The sequence below is a fragment of the Varanus komodoensis genome, unplaced genomic scaffold (assembly GCF_004798865.1).
Source record: "Varanus komodoensis strain SLA01 unplaced genomic scaffold, ASM479886v1 scaffold21, whole genome shotgun sequence".
Classification (NCBI taxonomy): Eukaryota; Metazoa; Chordata; class Lepidosauria; order Squamata; family Varanidae; genus Varanus; species Varanus komodoensis.
This window is the reverse complement of record NW_025335589.1, coordinates 11,720,101-11,733,625: the sequence shown is the minus strand read 5'-3', so window position 1 is coordinate 11,733,625 and position 13,525 is coordinate 11,720,101. Positions and strand designations below refer to the sequence as shown.

Sequence of the window (13,525 nt, the reverse complement as noted above, 5' to 3'; positions counted from 1 at the left end):
GCCTAATGTAGCTAAGACTGCTGTTCCCCCCCCCCCCCCCAGCCCAACCACATCCTCTAAAGTTCTGATATAAATGTTTGGTGCTCTCCACACATGATTTATGCCACAACTGCTCCCTTTACTGGGAACAGTTAGAGGGGAAATTCAGGCAGGACAATAGGGTTGAAAATAAAGTTTATTTTAGGAGTAGATGTTGGATTAACATGGAGAGTCACCCAGTGAAGGTGAAAAAGTCACAGTTCCTCTCAGAGGGAAATCACATGAAGATGCCCAACCACCCTAGAACAAGTGACTGCCATTAGGAACACCATATTTAGGTGACTTCCATGACAAGGCTGGAACACTGAGACTTAAAAGGAGATATGGTGAGCACCAGGAGTTCTACAGAAAGATCCTAAGAAGAGAACTTATACATGGGAGGAGGAAATAGTAGAGCCACCTCCCTTCAGAAAGCTCTTGACTGGGATGGAATATGGCTCTGGACCAGACTGAAGGAAGTGCAGAAAGTGAGGGCCTTCACAGGAAGGCAGGCAAAAATTAGCACTTTTCCTGTTGTGCTTCTGGAGGCAGGCAAAAATATTTCTGTTCTTGCAGGCTTTTGAAAATAGTTTGAACTTGTGAAATTGCATTTGAGTATCTCCGCTGTCTGTGTTATTTTACTGTCATTTTAATTTTGTTATTTTATATCATTTTAATATTCTAGTTAGGTTTTATTATATTTTAACTTTTCAATATTTCTGTTCATGTTTTAATTGTACATATTTTTAGAACTGCCTTGTGTCCCAGCACTTCAACTAGGTGGAAGAAGAGGTGGCTGAAGCTGATAAGATCGAAGCAACAGGGGGTCCTCACCCAGGTTAGAAGTGAAAATTTTTGGTCCAGCCTTCTCAAGTTTAAGGAGGCTAGACCAAAAAACCTTGTTGGCTCAGCTCCTCTGCTGTCTGAGAAGAGCACACAAGATTGTTATTATGTACACTGAGATATTCAATACATACCTTGATAACAATGTGACCTTTTCTTGTTCCAGTACGATCCAATTCCCTATGCTCTTTAACCATAACAATCTCTCCTTCTTCTTCTACCTTCTGCATGTTTTTTTCCACCTGATTGAGGATGCGGCAATAATCTTGCTGGGCTATGCAGACAAACTAGAAAAAATATTGCGAAAGGGAAAAGTATTAAAAAATAAATGGCTTTTAAATTTTTAAATTCCTGTTTTCTCTTGTTTTGTTCTGTTTTATGGAATAAAAGAGTACTATAATTTTGCAATCTGACGTGCAGCAGAAGCACAAGTCAAAATTTTGAGGCACTATGAGGGTGATTTATAAAGCTAATAAAGCATCAATGGAGTTATTTTTCATTAATTTGCCTTTGTGCTGGGTAAACACTTAATTTTCACAATCCAGAATGCTTTAAACAAAATCTTAAATTCCAAAGCCTGATACAATTTTTCTGATTTTGGAATGTATAATTATTAAGAAGGTTTTAGTAAACAATGCAATTTTTCTACTAACATTGCACTTACTGTAACTTTTACACAGTGAATGAGCAAATGTGCTTTCATATAATTTCTGCTACAATAAGTAGCTGAAGAAGCTAGTATGATAAATCCTTCTATAATGCTTGCCTTAGGAAAGTATATGATAATTGATTCAACATGAGCTACTGAACAGCACAAAAATCTCATTATCACTAACTTTCCTTTATTATTTTCCCAAATAAAAGATAAAGCCTACTTTTCTTTAGGGAAATTCCTAATTTTCAACCTGAGAGTGCATAAAAAGAGAACGATGGAAGGAAATTCACTCTTCACAAGTGTCTCCAGTATTAAAAAAAACGGCTGTATCTTCTCTATTATCAATATACTACTGCCTAGCAGAAAGAAATTATTATCCAATCTACAACTGTTTCCATCAGACAGCTGGTCTCCTTCCTTCCTAAGCATGCTTTAACTCAACAACAAAATCAGATAAATAAATACGTTAATTAAATACTTAGGTTATAATCACCTAGGTTTCTTTATAACTCATTTTGGTATACTATTCATTCAATCTCCTTTTATCATGGAATGCTGGAAGATCTCACGTTTTGAAGCTCTTATACCGAACATGCATTTTATCAACATGATAACCCTAGTTTCATGTTCAGCTATAATAAACTGTGGTGAATAAAATGCATAACAAGGAATGCAAAACATGCCAGTAATGCTAGGCATGCTATGTGCAGTTTGCCTGAAAGTGGGTATTACCACCTGGCCTGGTGAATCATGGCCCTAGCCCCCAGCAGGTACATTTTCATCAAGGTGCTACACCACAGCCAGTTCCAGGTCAGTTAGGAAGGTCTACACCAGGCAGATTGCCCATAACACCCAGATGGCCCAAGCACCAAATGGAAGCATCAAGGAAGAGAGGACATTAAGAAGGTAATTAAAAACAGAAGCAAAAGTTATCTTCCTTCTGGCTGTACCATAGGAGGAGAGGGAATGTCCACAAGCCCAAAACTTCTGTATGTAATGCTAAACTATATTTGAACAGTACAGGTCCAGGCCATGCTACCGTGCGCATAATATTCCAACAACTCATTCAGATTCTACCTGGCAGTCATCCACTTTGGTTCTCATTACTCCTTTCATGTATTCTTTGTCCATGGTTGGGGAAACGCCAAAACTGTTGCCCATGCATAATATTTCGGTTCTTCCATCAGGATACGTCACTTCCACAGAACCATTCAAAATAACAGACCAGGAGTCCAGCTAAAATGTAACAGTATACAGACATGAAAAGGGCCAAGTACTTACTTACTTATTTATTTGGAGTTTTTGTATGCCGTCCCATTTGAATGAGCCTCGGGACGGCTTCCAATACAATAAATAAACAAGCATATAAGTAGTACATATAAAATAAAATCCGGATTCACCCTGGCTGTAGAATTAAAACCAATAAATAATATTAACAGTTATAAAAATATTGTTTAAATAAAAAGGACTTGGCCTGGCGCTGAAAAACAAATAACGACAAATACTTCCAACTTTTCAGGTGGCAATATACACATTTTCTTTTAATAAAGTCATGCAACAAAGGAGGGAGAGAGTGTGGGAGAAAAGACATCCTATGTTGCATTGTAAACATATAAAATCAGAATTATTGGACGTTACTTCAAATTTCAGCAAAATTTACTAACAAACTTTATTTGCTTACTGACGCTGTTAGAGGTGCAGATATCTTACCGCTATATTTTAGATATTCTGGTCTACAACCCCTATAATCTGTGTCTATTCACAATACTAGCTAGAACTGACTGAAGCTGTAATCCAAGACATCTAGAAGGTAACTCAGCTCTACTGCTTGTTTCAGCTTTATTTCTAACAGCTTGGGGCCCAGCTATCTGAAGGACTGCCTATACCCATATATACCTACCTGCCACCCAAGATCAGCTCAGGAGGCCCTTCTGCAAGAGCCACCCCTCAGGGAGATGAGAGGGGTGGCAACTAGGCAAAGGATCTTCTCCGCTGCTGCACCCCACCTCTGGAACTCCCTCCCTAGGAAAATTCGCCTCTATTTTCTTTTCAGCGCCAGGTGAAAATATATCTTCTTTTTTTAAATACTTAGCCCTTATGAATGATGTGGCCTTTTTATATTGTTATTGATGTTTTTAACCTTTAAAGTGTTTTAATAGATTTCAATGTGCTGTTATGTGTGTGTTTAATATGCTGTAAGCCACGTAGGAAGGCATTTTGGCAGTTATAGGCGGCCTATAAATATGTGAATAAATGAATAAATTTCTGAGTTACTTTCAGGGCCAGGGAAATTAAATATTAAATTTCTTTGCTATAACCAGCACAGAGCACATCTGCATAGTCTATGGTCTGCATGTGCTTTGGAGGGAGCAGGGGTTGACTGCTGATGGCCTAGATCAGGTGTCCTCAAATTTTTTCAACTGGGGGCCAGTTGAAAGGTGCCGGCAGGGGAGGGGGGCAGGGCACAAGCACCTGGCAAGGCAGGAGAGGGGGCGTGCAGCAAGGTGGGGATGGGGGGGGTGCACGCGGCGAGGCAGACGCTTGGACGTTTTCTTCGAGTAAGTCCAAAATGATCTCTGCACGAGCAAGCTGCCGCCGGGCACACGCTTGGCAAGGTGCTGGCTTGCTGACCCAGAGATTGTTTTCTTTGAGCGAGTCCAAAACGATATCTGCACGTGTGCGGCACGTCCAAAACCTCTGAGGTGAGCCAGATCAATGGGCATGGCAGGCCGGATCCGGTCCGTGGGCCTCAGTTTGGGGACCCAAGGCGTAGATATATGCCAAGTATACCTGTTCAGACCTTCTGGGCCTAAAACAGTGTTTCTTGCAAATCTAGCAAGCCACAGTCTGTGGTTTCTTTCTCTAGAAAAATATTGAGAGTGAGACCAGATAGAATGGAGGTTTGGGTACTTTTTGAGGATCTAGCCTATTGCACTCTATGGTTTCTTCCTCAAGAGTATTCTTCTTCAGGGAGAAACCATGAAGTAAGATAGTAAGATGGACCTGAGCAAATACCTCTCTTCTCCAACCTGGGAAAAGAAAGCCTTTCCTGTGCAGGCAGGGAGAGCTGAAAAGGGAAGGGAGATTTAACCCCTGCCTTGCCCCAAAGCCTGATGAAAATACTCTCATGGGGGGAGTTAGGATGTTGATGGAGGGTGGGGGGAGAGGGGGGGAGAGAGTGCAAGCAGAGGTGAGGGAAAGGATGGGCAGAGCTTTGCCTGCTGCTCTCTGGGTGTGCCAGTGCCAGTATGCAGCCATTGACTTCCTCCCATTTACAGCCCTTCACCACTGGTGAAGAGCAAGAGTTGACTGGTCAATTTCAGTATTTTAACAAAGAGTATTTTCAATTATTTGTGCTAAAATAGTCAGAGGTAATATATTTATATTTGGCTAAGGGAAACTGAATTGAAATACATATATAAGCTATGTGCATGAAACTCATTCTGTTTGGCAAGTTAACCTGACTGTAAGCAATGATCTAAGCAAGATTATTTCTAAGCAGAGTACTATTTCCTTGACCAATATCACTTTAGAGCATTAGAGTATTTCACATGCTGCAAGGAGACTCAAGAACTTACAGACAAAATGTACTTACTTCTTCCCCATCATTTAGAACTATGGTCCCTGCCCTTTCTACGACTGCAAACACCATCACAGCACAGAGTTCTCTCCTCACTGACATTGTCATATTTGCGAAAGCTGGTAATTGATGCATGAATTCCAGGAGTTGTTCTAAGGAAGAATGAACACACTGAGTAACATATTTATAACATTTTAGTAAAGAGAATTTAGAAATATGCCCAATGTGCTGCATGTAAAAATATTTCAATTGTTTGCTACTATTTACAAGCAGTAAATCATACTATGTCTAGTAACTGATGTAATATGTCAGCATAATAACCAACAGATGAAACTTGAAAGACAACTAATTCATTGGCAGAACTGCTGTGAAGAATACTATTGCATAAAGCTATTTCAAAGTTCTGTAAAAATGAATTTAATATTTATCACCTGGGCAGAAATCACCCAGTCACATTCTTCACCACTATGTGGAGAAGAGCTGTATTTCTATTCAAAGGCAACCAATGAGTCAACAACTGCCCCATGATTCAATGACAAACCCTATACTCTGGGTACTCCTTACATGTGAACCAGGCCGCCATCTTTGGTCCTGATGCAGTTCATAGGCAAAGTACTTACATTTTCAACATGCTTGAAACTGGTTTTTACCATTGTAAAACCAATTCAAGAACTGCAGAGGAAAATTGGACTTAAATTTGTAAATAATGCCAATACATGTTGACTATAAAGCAATAACAAATGTATACAAGGAAACAACAGGGTTTAAAAAATATTTTAAAGCATTACAGTTATGTTGCAACATCTGATTAGCAAGTCCATTTATTCCTTTATGCTTGGAGTAACCTGTTTTTCATGAACAAGATGCCATTCACTGACAGGGATCATAATTATAATTTCATCTTAACTTTCCAAATTAAATACTGATTTATTTGCTATTTTCTGTAAATGTGTACTCTTGGACACTTACACTTTCCTTTTATTTATTTTATTACTCTTTATTTACTCTTTGTCCTATGTTATTTAGTTAAAATTTCCCCACAAAATATGAATGGTACTAAGGTCAAACAAGGTATCTTTCCGTTCTGTTCTTCTGGCTTCCATGGTAACTTACCAATATCATCATCTGTCCTGTCAATTGGGTCTTTCTCAAGGCAATCTCTAACAATATCCCTGCTCATCAGAGGATCAGATGCCCTTTCAATATCTTCTTCATCATCATCATCCTCAGAATCAACTGCTGTCTCTGGTAACCCACTCAGGTCCATGTCACCAGCTTCACTTTCTGTGGCCTAGAATAAAGTATTCAGGAAAAAGAAACCATTCATAATATCGCTATAATGCTATCATAACAAACAACATGTCAATGAGGTTAATTTTATATTTACTCTAAGAAATATTTCTATTTGATATGCATATTTTTAAGGGAGAGGTAAATTTACAGTAGGAATTAACTAAATGTTCAAACTAGTCATACTAATCAAAGAGGATACAATATTTTTATTTTTAAAATATTATAATTAAGATTAATTAAAATAAAAAATAAATTATAAGCTTGCCTGAAACAGCAATTAGATTGATATTAAATAACTGAAATATAAGCCTTATCAATATCTCTTTCAGAAACATTGAGATAAAGGAGATTTTTCTGTGAGAACAATAAGAAAGTTGAACATTTCTCAAATATGAACTATGGTCCACCTATCAAACAAGTCCTTTGCATTTTCACTTGATGAAATTAGTTGAAAGTAGGCTAAGCAAGCTTTAGTCCGGCCAGTAACTTTCAGATCTTAAATTGAACTATGGAGTCATGGAATTTAATTTTAATTCTTTGTTTTTGTTGGCCAAAGCAGAATAAAAACAGAAAGAAAGAATCCTAGAAAAAAGAAGCCAAAATTGCCCAGTTCACAAATTTCTATATTCCTGTTCTTAACCTTACAAACTGTCATAGCTGCTGGTCATAATGAAGACGCTATAACACAATATTTTAAAGACATTCCTTCTATAGGTAAAAAGAGGAAAACCTACAATATGTATGCTGTCTAAAAGCTAAACTACTTAGTTTTAAGAAAAAATAATAAAGTGTAAATAATACTGTTATCTAATGGTAAATTAAACGTACTAGTGGTCAGATTGTTTTGGACAATGTTGGGTAACTTGTGGTTCTCCAAATATTTCAATTTACAATTTCCATGGTCCCTCTACCATGGGCGATGCTGCCTCAAGTTGTTATTAACTATAGGCCAAAACACCAGGATAGTCATAAAATGCTGAGTCCTGGTTTAGGATAAATATTGGAAGACATATCAATATGAAGCTTTGATTTGAATTAATGATTCAAATCATCCTTCTCTAGCTTATTTAAATCAATCCACCCTACTTCCTGCATATATATATACATTGACTTTTTATAAGGAGCAGGGGAAAAAAGAGACAAAGAAAGCTTCCAGTCTGGATACACAGGCGGCTATCTGTTAAACTGAGACTTGGGGTTTAAGGACAGGTAGACGAGAAGGCATAAGAATTATATATTCAGAGGAAGAGTATTCCAAAGTAGCTATGATATTATCAGGAAGGCTAAGGCTGAGGGTTGTGAAGGTTGGTAGAACAAACTGGCCTTGTTTAGCTATTTTTGAAGCAAGGAGGGAAGAGAGGGGAGGATATTACTGATACTTTAGGCAGATGGTGATAGAAAGGTACTGCTGTTATGAAGCTCCTGGTCTGCTTCAATCTTTTTCTGTAAGGGAAGTTATAAAGTATGCATGTGTATGTGTACATGCTTGTATGTGTGCATGTGAAGGGGGTAGGAACCAAAGCCCCACTCATCTCTGTCTGCCCTCCACCACTGCTCTATCACATGTCACTGGGGACACTGCCCCGCCCCAGAACATAGAACAGGGGTCTGCAAGATTGTGCCATTGGGTGCCATGGCACATCCAAAGTGGGCACATCCAAAGGGCTTCCCATGCTCTCCAAATACTTTAAAAATACTTTTTTCTTTCCTTAAATACACACACACACGGAGTTGTATGAATTGTATACACCTTTCCAGCAATTATACATAAGTTTTAAACAAGGCAGACCAAATATAAATATATCCATTAGAAGTCGATATCAATATGCTACTTGTTCATATTTTAAACTGCTGTAAGCATTTGTCCTTCTAATTTTGTAATAGCAGTTGTTTTGCTATCAAAAAGGTGCAAAGAATCCATTTACAGTGACCATGTGTTGATTTCCATGAAACAGATAAACAATTTAAAGGGGTTCACATAAATTTAAATATGTTTTTAAGTTATCATAAATGGAAAAAGAAGGGTGTGGGGGCTGACCCAGTGGGCTCGATGTTTTTGATGATGGATGTTGTTTATAGTTTTCTTTTTGTTTTTTAGGATTATAATTTCTCAAATAAAGGGGCATGTACATCAGTGAGTATTAAAGAATGCTCCGTGCAAAAACTATTTGTGTAATAAGCTTCTCCCAGAAAGAAACAACTATCAGATGTTGCTAAAACATTTAAAATGCAGATTTGTTGAATTACACCACCAGATTGCAGTTGAATTAGACAAAACTTTATTAAAGAGTCACTGACATGTCCAGTGAACATTGAAAAAAAATTCTGCTGAATATGACATGGCCCACAGACACAAAAGACAGATACCAAAGCAGTGATTTACTGTACTTTGTGGTGATACCCACAGCAGTTTCACAAATTCGGACATGTCCTTAGCCCAGAAAGGTTGAAGACCCCCTAAATACGGACTATCTTGGAAGAGGGAATAACTGGCTGGCAGGAGCACAGAAAAGGACAACTCCATACTGCAAACACTGTGGTGCAAGTTCCACTTCTCTCATAAAGGCACAATCACAAAGAAGATTAACAACTGACATACACACACACACAACTTGAGAAGCAGGTATGAACAAGACCTATGAGAGAACACTGAGAATTACTGAGACTCACCAGTCAAATGGCAATGCAATGCACAAAATAATCAGCTGGCAATCGCTGCTATCATTTTCTACAAATATTTAATCTCCACCGCTAATCTAAATTCTTTTCCACAGCAACATTGTTGCAGCAGTATTTCGCTTTCTTAGGGCTAAAGAGATCCATCGGCTCTGGAAGTGTTAATACTCATTCTCGCCACTGAAAACAGATTTGCCGATCCAGAGTAGTAGAGAAGGCTTTTTATTTTACATTTTCTCCTCCATAATTTCTCTCCTCCTCCCTTCAAGCTTATGTTGTACCATATCCATTCCCCCTGGAACTGAAAATTTATTTCATCCCTCTTCCCTGCTCCTTTTGTATCCAGTTTATCATCCGATAATCCAGACATTCCCAATATGGCACCTACAGACAGCATCAACCCGCAATGCTCTCCATTCCCTCCATTTATTTTTTAAATAAACATTTTTGGAAAATATCAGGGTAGTCACCTTTCCCTTTCTAGCCCTGCTCTTTCTTTACCCTTTTGCCATATATGTGAAGCTAAGGCACCAGAAAGTGTTCCCCAAGTGCTCCTCTTCTTCAAACCATCCATTCCTTTCGCCTCCCCCCCCCATTGTTTTCCTTTTCATTCCGTCCCACTTCCTTCTGACCTTCCTTCTTCTATTGTCTTTTTCCTCTCCTCCCTTCTAATTTTTGTGCTAAGATGTGTCTTCAGTCTAACCAACTTCTGTTCCCTCATGGTCCTATGTGGGGAGCTGCTGTGCTGGCACTGGTTCAAGCAAAGGCCATGATCTGCAGCCCAGTTTGAAAAACACTGCAGTAGCATTCTTCTTATGACAGTGAAGAACAATGAAATGCAAAGAACTAATTGTCTGGGTGCATCCTAATGAAGAATAGGTTTCCATAAGTAAAACAATATATCACATATTTGTCAATAGAGAGAAGGATGTAATATTTAGTATTTGCATGAAAAAAGAATCACATATACTGTAATGAGTCATTCCTTCTGAAAGTTAGACTTTAGTTATCAATCACTGTCCCCTTTGAAGAAGGGCATCAAGCTTAACCTTTCATTTGCTGGGCTTTTAGAAGTGTAAGGATAACCTGACAATTGCCGAGTGAACTTTTAAAGTATCAGATCAAATACCAGGGTGAAAATTGTAACAAATGTGAGCAACTTGAGCTGAACATGGTACATGCTACAGAACATTTAATTTTGGGTTCTAGAATATAGACTGTTTTGAATTAGGTGTTTATAGTCAATCAACAGAGGAACAATTCAAAAGTTACTTCATCCACCTTAATACCTTCCAGATGGAGAAACATGTCACACCTGATAACCATGCAGTATTGTTGGATCATGTGGCCAGGTACAAGCCAGGTTATGGCTGCCGCATGAAGTCACAAGTATTACACAACAGTTCATGGCAGTTTTGAAACATGCAGCATAACTTTTGAAATTGGGAGAATAACACCCATTTTTATTTTTTCCAATATGTAACAAAATATGTGGCAATACTTTTATGAACAAAGAGGAATTAACATTTTAAAATCAGTTGTGACTTTATGTGTACCTTTAAATCTGACTTAGCAGGTAGCATTTTGTCCACCACCAAAAAAAAAGCAAACCTGAACCAAGAGATATTGATTATGCTAAGCTTTTTCTCATTCCCACCTGTGCCATATATCCAATTAAGCAAGATTTCACATTCAGCAAATCAATTTTGCACAGAGCAGCAAGTATTTTGTGATGCTACATTGCCAGCCATCATGATATACAAACAACCCTGATGTTCAATACAAAGTCTAAATCATTAGGTTTTATGATGTGTGCAGGGCACCTGGAGGGGGCAGTATTTTATTCTTGTTATAAATCAGATAACTACAGATAATATTTGTAAACATAATTTCTAACCTAAAAGATCAGGAATTTCTTAAGGGCATGAACACTAGTCAGCAAAAAGAATCCAACAAGAGTATGAATACTAAGAATATTAGAATCTGTAGGAAAGAACGTAACTGGTTACCCTGACCAAGCAAACACACATAAAATATTATTTTTAATCTATTCCAAAGGACCTTAATGACTTATCACAAATTATATTCTAGAAGGATTACATCATTGTAAGTATTTCTTGCCTAAATGAATTTATTTGTCATTTATGTATAACACATAACATACAAATTTAGTAACAACATGAATATTTTAAAAGGAATACTCTCAGATTATTGACAAAAGTATTTCAAGACGCAGCTTAATGATTTATTCAAATCAAAGGAGGTCTATGAATTTTCACTGCAAACAGATGCTCTTAAAGTTGTGCTATTTAATACTTGCTATCTTCTAATTGAAGAAACAGTAAATTGAGCATGAAATACCATAAGTAAGTTTTGCAGCTAAGGTTTTTCACTTAGTAATCAAACATGAGATAAATAGATACTTCTGGGTATAATGTAAGTATCTATATAAGAAAATACCAAATTGCATTATGAAGGAATGAACTATGGGCAATGAATGGGCTTTCACTGTATAGGAAAGATGATGTGCTACTGAAAAGTGATGCTAGGATGTCATTACTACATACACAGCAAAGAGCAAAAAGCGGCATTTCAGCAAGTGGCAAACCACCACTTTTCTCCTTTGCTCCTCAAGTATTAATGACATTGTGTTAGCATTGGTTTATGCTACTACAACATCAGTGACACTGTGGCAGCACTGGATACCCAACCAAACTATCAAGCCTTGCAAATAATCAGTAACATCAAGCTTTACATGATTTACAATTTAAAAAAGAATATATATGGGGTATATTTAATGGTTTTGAAAAATAAATTACTTATGTACCAAGACCATACCAAGCCTCTGAAAGCTACAGAAGTCTTTATTTCCAAATGTTCATCTTCCAGTATTATTCATGGAGTGACTATGTATCTAATTCAAATGGCTTTACTTCAAATTGAAAAAGAAATGCACGAAAACATACCAGGAAAGGAGAGGGACTGAGTAGATGTATTTCTATGTAGGCTATGGAGCAACACAATGCAACAGAGATACTTGACTGAATACTCTCAGACTCCATGGCATTCTATAAATACACTATTGTAAAAACATAGATTTTCCAGATGTAATTGAATCATACCTGGTAGATATCAGACAGGCTGCTGCTTCCAGAATCACTAGTGATGCTACATCCTGAATGACTAGATGAAACGTGGGTCACCTGTGGGTGGAGACTGTCAGTGAGGTGCAGTTTTGTGAAATCTGCAGGAAGCTGTAGATAAAAGTAGAAAAAAATGAAAATTTATAACAAGGCACACAAATTATGTTTAAGTGCTTTGTAGCATGTATCCTTGTCAATACTAAAGCCATATACAATTTATTAAGGGGGTCCCAAAGGTTTAAGGATACGGGATAGAAGGGTGGAGGACTAATGCTTAAGTTACTGGATTAAATTTCCAGCCTTCTAGTTGATTTTATTTATTTATTTATTTATTTCATTTCTTAACTATTCTGCTAGTTATTCAGGGCTCTCTGGGTGGTGGTGTAGATGGATATTTTTTAAAAAATACTATATATATAGATATATAGATATATATAAAAAAACAAACAGAGCAATTGTTTAATGTAACAATGGAATAATCATTGCTAAAAACAGAGCCTTCAAATCACACATAATTGTCATTGGAATCTTATGAACAATTCTTAAAAAATCAATGAGAATTAACATAGGTATATTTAGTTCTACAGATACATCCTGATTTACACATAATGCTAACTCCATTTTTAATTGGGCTGTTGTAAACTATCATGAGTGGCTAAATAAAGTACTGACGTACATCCATGCTTTGGTTAACATTACATGTAAATCAAGAATTCTAGTTTATACCTTTCTTGAATAGGTAGAGAAATAATTAGGTAGAGAGCCAGTGTGGTATAGTGGTTAAGAGCATGGGACTGGGACTCAGATGATCTGGGTTCTAGTCCTTGCTCATCCATGGAGCCAACTGGGTGACTTTGGGCCAGTCACTGACTCTCAGTCCAACCTACCTCACAGGGTTGTTGTTATGGGGATAAGATGGAGGAGGAGAATGATGTAAGCTGCCTTGAGCCCTTTGTAGGAAAAAGGCAGGATATAAAACGAAAAATAAATAAATAATAAAATAAATACTAATGAACAAACCACAGACTTTTTTGTTGGGGAGGGCGGGGGCTTGACAGGGCCAAAATAAATCAGCCTTCCTAGTAATGATAACCAAATCCATGGTTTGTTTAGCTGTTTACAGCACAAGCATGCTGCCTTGCTCACACTAATCTGGATTCTGGAAAATAATCTGGGTTATTATTGCATGCAAACTGGGCTATTGACTTATGTAAGCAGAGTATTAGTTAATGCTTAAGTCTAAGTACTTTGTGCAAAGTGAAAGAATACTGCTTAAGTTATTGGAACAGTTTTCAAGCCATCCTGATGTTATAAGTA

At 37.5% G+C, this 13,525-nt stretch overlaps 1 protein-coding gene across 11 annotated transcripts in view; it reads right to left on the bottom strand.

The window, feature by feature from the left end:
- RAPGEF2 (Rap guanine nucleotide exchange factor 2) overlaps positions 1–13,525 on the bottom strand; it is a 174,835-nt gene that overhangs the window by 32,869 nt on the left and 128,441 nt on the right. For all 11 annotated transcript variants that reach the window (XR_006414777.1, XR_006414778.1, XR_006414779.1 and 8 more), the window contains 5 exons: positions 12,188–12,319; positions 6,210–6,387; positions 5,112–5,248; positions 2,594–2,752; positions 996–1,148 (listed from right to left, as the gene is read on the bottom strand). Coding sequence is in view for 8 of the 11 variants with exons in the window: in XM_044430651.1 (XP_044286586.1) it covers positions 996–1,148; positions 2,594–2,752; positions 5,112–5,248; positions 6,210–6,387; positions 12,188–12,319 (759 nt within the window). In the remaining 3 variants the exon portion in view is untranslated. The remainder of the gene's footprint in view (positions 1–995; positions 1,149–2,593; positions 2,753–5,111; positions 5,249–6,209; positions 6,388–12,187; positions 12,320–13,525) is intronic.